Source organism: Ostrea edulis, chromosome 2, assembly GCF_947568905.1.
Source record: "Ostrea edulis chromosome 2, xbOstEdul1.1, whole genome shotgun sequence".
NCBI classification, from domain to species: Eukaryota; Metazoa; Mollusca; class Bivalvia; order Ostreida; family Ostreidae; genus Ostrea; species Ostrea edulis.
This window is the reverse complement of record NC_079165.1, coordinates 8,557,784-8,563,783: the sequence shown is the minus strand read 5'-3', so window position 1 is coordinate 8,563,783 and position 6,000 is coordinate 8,557,784. Positions and strand designations below refer to the sequence as shown.

The 6,000-nt window shown below is 34.6% G+C and overlaps 1 protein-coding gene across 1 annotated transcript in view; it reads left to right on the top strand.

Moving 5' to 3' along the window:
* The window catches only part of LOC125681337 (medium-chain specific acyl-CoA dehydrogenase, mitochondrial-like), a 31,642-nt gene that overhangs the window by 17,213 nt on the left and 8,429 nt on the right, over positions 1 to 6,000 (top strand). Inside the window, exons 7-8 of the mRNA XM_048921372.2 lie at positions 2,756 to 2,827; positions 3,786 to 3,854. Of these exons, the coding sequence (XP_048777329.1) occupies positions 2,756 to 2,827; positions 3,786 to 3,854 (141 nt within the window). The remainder of the gene's footprint in view (positions 1 to 2,755; positions 2,828 to 3,785; positions 3,855 to 6,000) is intronic.

The window sequence follows — 6,000 nt, the reverse complement described above, 5'->3', positions numbered from 1 at the left end:
AAATGGGTCAATGGCAATTCCCTCCAAAATAACCTAAAAACTATACAACTGACTTATAGGCAAACCAACTTATAGGCGAGTATATACATGGTAATACAGGCTGATTCTATTCCATTCATATTATCCAACATAGACAGTTCTTCATCATACAGCTTGCTGAATACATATATTGTATTTTGGCATGGCTGTCTTTCAGACACAAAACATATCCTAGCCATTTTATACTACATGTAATATCATATCAACAGAAATTGTGCTCATGTATTTGTATGAAATAGTCAAAAGGAACAAAGTCCATTATGATTTCTTCTATTTGGATATATCAAGACATTTATTATATACATAACACCACTTTTTAAAGTCATGCTTAAATCTGTGGATTGTTTTAAGGAATAAAAGCAATTTTTGCTCATGTTATACAATATAGAATAAATAATTAATCATGTTGGATATTTGATGAGTAATTTTTAAGAAAATATGAATTTTATATATGCGGACCAATATTTCCATAGGAAGAAACTGGAAACAGAACAGCTAAACATATTGTGACGTCATTCCTGGGCCGTTGTATAGCGGGACTAAATGACAAACAGCTAAACATATTGTGACGTCATTCCTGGGCCGTTGTATAGCGGGACTAAATGACAAACAGCTAAACATATTGTGACGTCATTCCTGAGCCGTTGTATAGCGGGACTAAATGACAAACAGCTAAACATATTGTGACGTCATTCCTGGGCCGTTGTATAGCGGGACTAAATGACAAACAGCTAAACATATTGTGACGTCATTCCTGGGCCGTTGTATAGCGGGACTAAATGACAAACAGCTAAACATATTGTGACGTCATTCCTGAGCCGTTGTATAGCGGGACTAAATGACAAACAGCTAAACATATTGTGACGTCATTCCTGGGCCGTTGTATAGCGGGACTAAATGACAAACAGCTAAACATATTGTGACATCATTCCTGGGCCGTTGTATAGCGGGACTAAATGACAAACAGCTAAACATATTGTGACGTCATTCCTGGGCCGTTGTATAGCGGGACTAAATGACAAACAGCTAAACATATTGTGACGTCATTCCTGGGCCGTTGTATAGCGGGACTAAATGACAAACAGCTAAACATATTGTGACGTCATTCCTGGGCCGTTGTATAGCGGGACTAAATGACAAACAGCTAAACATATTGTGACGTCATTCCTGGGCCGTTGTATAGCGGGACTAAATGACAAACAGCTAAACATATTGTGACATCATTCCTGGGCCGTTGTATAGCGGGACTAAATGACAAACAGCTAAACATATTGTGACGTCATTCCTGGGCCGTTGTATAGCGGGACTAAATGACAAACAGCTAAACATATTGTGACGTCATTCCTGGGCCGTTGTATAGCGGGACTAAATGACAAACAGCTAAACATATTGTGACGTCATTCCTGGGCCGTTGTATAGCGGGACTAAATGACAAACAGCTAAACATATTGTGACATCATTCCTGGGCCGTTGTATAGCGGGACTAAATGACAAACAGCTAAACATATTGTGACATCATTCCTGGGCCGTTGTATAGCGGGACTAAATGACAAACAGCTAAACATATTGTGACGTCATTCCTGGGCCGTTGTATAGCGGGACTAAATGACAAACAGCTAAACATATTGTGACGTCATTCCTGGGCCGTTGTATAGCGGGACTAAATGACAAACAGCTAAACATATTGTGACGTCATTCCTGGGCCGTTGTATAGCGGGACTAAATGACAACTTTGTTTATGTGATGTTGATAAAGTCAAATAAACCAATCAAATTGCGTTTTACAAGTGGCATTAGAATATTTTCTATTTAGATAATCTACATGTTTCTACAAAATTAATTACTGTGGAATCGTAAGATTTCATGGGGGCTCGATCAATTTTCGAGGATTTCATGGGTATCCCATTCTCACGAATTTCAAACCACAACATTATACACATTATTTTATACAGAAACCAGATTACATCCCAACAAAAACTGTAAAATCACGACAGTGTAAGGAAAATTGGCCCTCACAAATTCCAGTAATTTTACAGAATTTTCATAAAGTTTGAAATTAAAGAAACTGCACAATAACAAACAACATGTTACATTAAAAATCCCGAAATCAAGTCCTCAGGAAACATGTTTATTTTGTCCAGTCCACAGACTTTTGTTCCCACTTGTTTAGCATAGGAATTTGTCACTGCCAGATGCAGAGTGTTTGTTTGAAATTGATATGTAAATATTTTGAAATTAAAGTTTATATCTTAATTTTGGTTTGAAAAAAGACTGTGTAAAAATGCACTTCTAGAACACTGTGATATTTAAAATATTTTATTTTAAAAATTTTGAAACCCTTGGCATGATATAAAGTTCAAATAAACTGCCCCTTTTTATTGAAAACAAGATTAATATTAACTTTTTCAATTCAAAACAGAATATCCAATGGGTAGACATGGTCAAATACAAAATGTGTTGGTCATATCCAGATGTCTTTTTTTCTATTGTAACATTTTGTAAAAAATATTCCAAGATGAAAATATCCTTAAAAGATTAACTTCTCATATTAAGTCTCTTCTCAATAAAAATGGCAGTTTTTTATGAAGAATTTATTGATGTACATTAAGCGTGTGTTATTGAAGATAATTTTGGAGACACATTTCTGTTGGAGCTTTACAATGAGAACAAGATGTGGGACTGTAACAGCATCTGTATTTCTCTTCCTACTATTTCAGGAATGGAACATGGGACAGAGAGCCTCAGACACCCGTGGGATCAGTTTTGAAGATGTGGTAGTTCCTGCGGAAGTATGTCGTTTAAAAAAGTTCTCGTAGTTTTCAATCATGTCAAAGTATGTTGTATACATGTACATATGTGGCAGATTAATTCAGTATGTAATATGCATATAATGCATTCACATATGCATATGCGCATTGAAAATATGAAATAACAATAATACACATGCATATTATGTGAATGCATTATATCCATATTACATAATAATGACTGCTACATTTACAAAACTTATTGTATACAAAATTTCTCATAGTTTACAGTCCAACCGAAGTACATACATGTACAGTCATTTCTCAAATTCTATGGTCGTTATAATGATCTAGTTTGCCAACACAACCTATCATTGAGTCAAATGTTGTCTGACGTGTTTCATACTGATTGTTAGGCTGTTCTTGGCACACTGATTTTGACTATGGATTGCTCTGTTTACCTGATCAAGATATAGGGCTCACGTCGGGTGTGACCAGTCGACAGGTGATGCTTACTCCTCCTGGGCACATGATCCCACCTCTGGTGTGTCCAGGGATCCATGTTTGCTCAACTCTCTGTTGTATTCCTTATAGGAATTATGAGATCGATCACTGTTCGTTATCTTCACCTTTCATTACAGTGTATGCTTTATACAAATTTTTAATGTCTCATATTTTAGAGTTCTGGAAAAGTATTTTGTATACAAAAGTTCTCATAGTTTACAGTTCTGCTTAAACTGATGGTACAGCTGTATCTATACGTGTAGTATCCTACGCTGGTTTTTCACGATGACATGATTAATGAAGATTTGATAGTTTGATGTACATGTATGATGACTGTTTATTGATAATATTTTGATATTTTGATGTAATTTTAAACTGTTGATTTTTTAATGTAATTTCAGACTGATAAGAGTTTGATATTTTGTTGTAATTTTAGAGTGTTTATTGATAATATGTTGATCTGATTTTAAACTGTTGATTTTTTATGTAATTTTAGAATGTACTAGGAGCAGAAGGAATGGGATTTAAGATTGCTATGGGAGCCTTTGACAAAACACGACCCCCGGTAAGTATTGTAATTGTCATGGGAACGTTTGATGGAACACAACACGACTACTGATAGTACACACTGTATATAAAACAGCTTATGTGTGTACATGGATATGACTGGAGTTTGTAAAACAGCTTATGTATGTACATGTGTATGGCTGGAGTTTGTAAAACAGCTTATGTATGTACATGTGTATGACTGGAGTTTATAAACAGCTTATGTGTGTACATGTGTATGACTGGAGTTTATAAACAGCTTATGTATGTACATGTGTATGACTGGAGTTTATAAACAGCTTATGTATGTAGATGTGTATGACTGGAGTTTGTAAAACAGCTTATGTATGTACATGTGTATGACTGGAGTTTATAAAACAGATTATGTGTGTACATGTGTATGGCTGGAGTTTGTAAAACAGCTTATGTGTGTACATGTGTATGACTGGAGTTTATAAAACAGATTATGTGTGTACATGTGTATGACTGGAGTTTGTAAAACAGCTTATATATTTACATGTGTATGACTGGAGTTTATAAAACAGCTTATGTATGTACATGTGTATGGCTGGAGTTTGTAAAACAGCTTATGTGTGTACATGTGTATGACTGGAGTTTATAAAACAGATTATGTGTGTACATGTGTATGACTGGAGTTTGTAAAACAGCTTATATATTTACATGTGTATGACTGGAGTTTATAAAACAGATTATGTGTGTACATGTGTATGACTGGAGTTTATAAAACAGATTATGTGTGTACATGTGTATGACTGGAGTTTGTAAAACAGCTTATATATTTACATGTGTATGACTGGAGTTTATAAAACAGATTATGTGTGTACATGTGTATGACTGGAGTTTGTAAAACAGCTTATGTGTGTACATGGGTATGGCTGGAGTTTGTAAAACAGCTTATATATTTACATGTGTATGACTGGAGTTTATAAAACAGATTATGTGTGTACATGTGTATGACTAGAGTTTGTAAAACAGCTTATATATTTACATGTGTATGGCTAGAGTTTGTAAACAGCTTATGTGTGTACATGTGTATGGCTGGAGTTTATAAAACAGATTATGTGTGTACATGTGTATGGCTAGAGTTTGTAAACAGCTTATGTATGTACATGTGTATGACTAGAGTTTATAAAACAGCTTATGTGTGTACATGTGTATGACTAGAGTTTGTAAAACAGCTTATGTGTGTACATGTGTATGGCTGGAGTTTAGAAATAGCTTATGTATGTACATGTGTATAGCTGGAGTTTGTAAAACAGATTATGTGTGTACATGTGTATGACTGGAGTTTATAAAACAGATTATGTGTGTACATGTGTATGACTGGAGTTTGTAAAACAGCTTATATATTTACATGTGTATGACTGGAGTTTATAAAACAGATTATGTGTGTACATGTGTATGACTAGAGTTTGTAAAACAGCTTATATATTTACATGTGTATGACTGGAGTTTATAAAACAGATTATGTGTGTACATGTGTATGACTAGAGTTTGTAAAACAGCTTATATATTTACATGTGTATGGCTAGAGTTTGTAAACAGCTTATGTGTGTACATGTGTATGGCTGGAGTTTATAAAACAGATTATGTGTGTACATGTGTATGACTAGAGTTTGTAAAACAGCTTATATATTTACATGTGTATGACTAGAGTTTGTAAAACAGCTTATGTGTGTACATGTGTATGGCTGGAGTTTAGAAATAGCTTATGTATGTACATGTGTATAGCTGGAGTTTTTAAAACAGCTTATGTGTGTACATGTGTATGGCTGGAGTTTTTAAAACAGATTATGTGTGTACATGCATGTGTATAACTGGAGTTTGTAAAACAGCTTATGTGTGTACATGTGTATGGCTGGAGTTTTTAAAACAGATTATGTGTGTACATGCATGTGTATAACTGGAGTTTGTAAAACAGCTTATGTGTGTACATGTGTATGGCTGGAGTTTGTAAAACAGCTTATGTGTGTACATGTGTATGACTGGAGTTTATAAAACAGATTATGTGTGTACATGTGTATGACTAGAGTTTGTAAACAGCTTATGTGTGTACATGTGTATGGCTGGAGTTTTTAAAACAGATTATGTGTGTACATGTATGTGTATAACTGGAGTTTGTAAAACAGCTTATGTGTGTACAT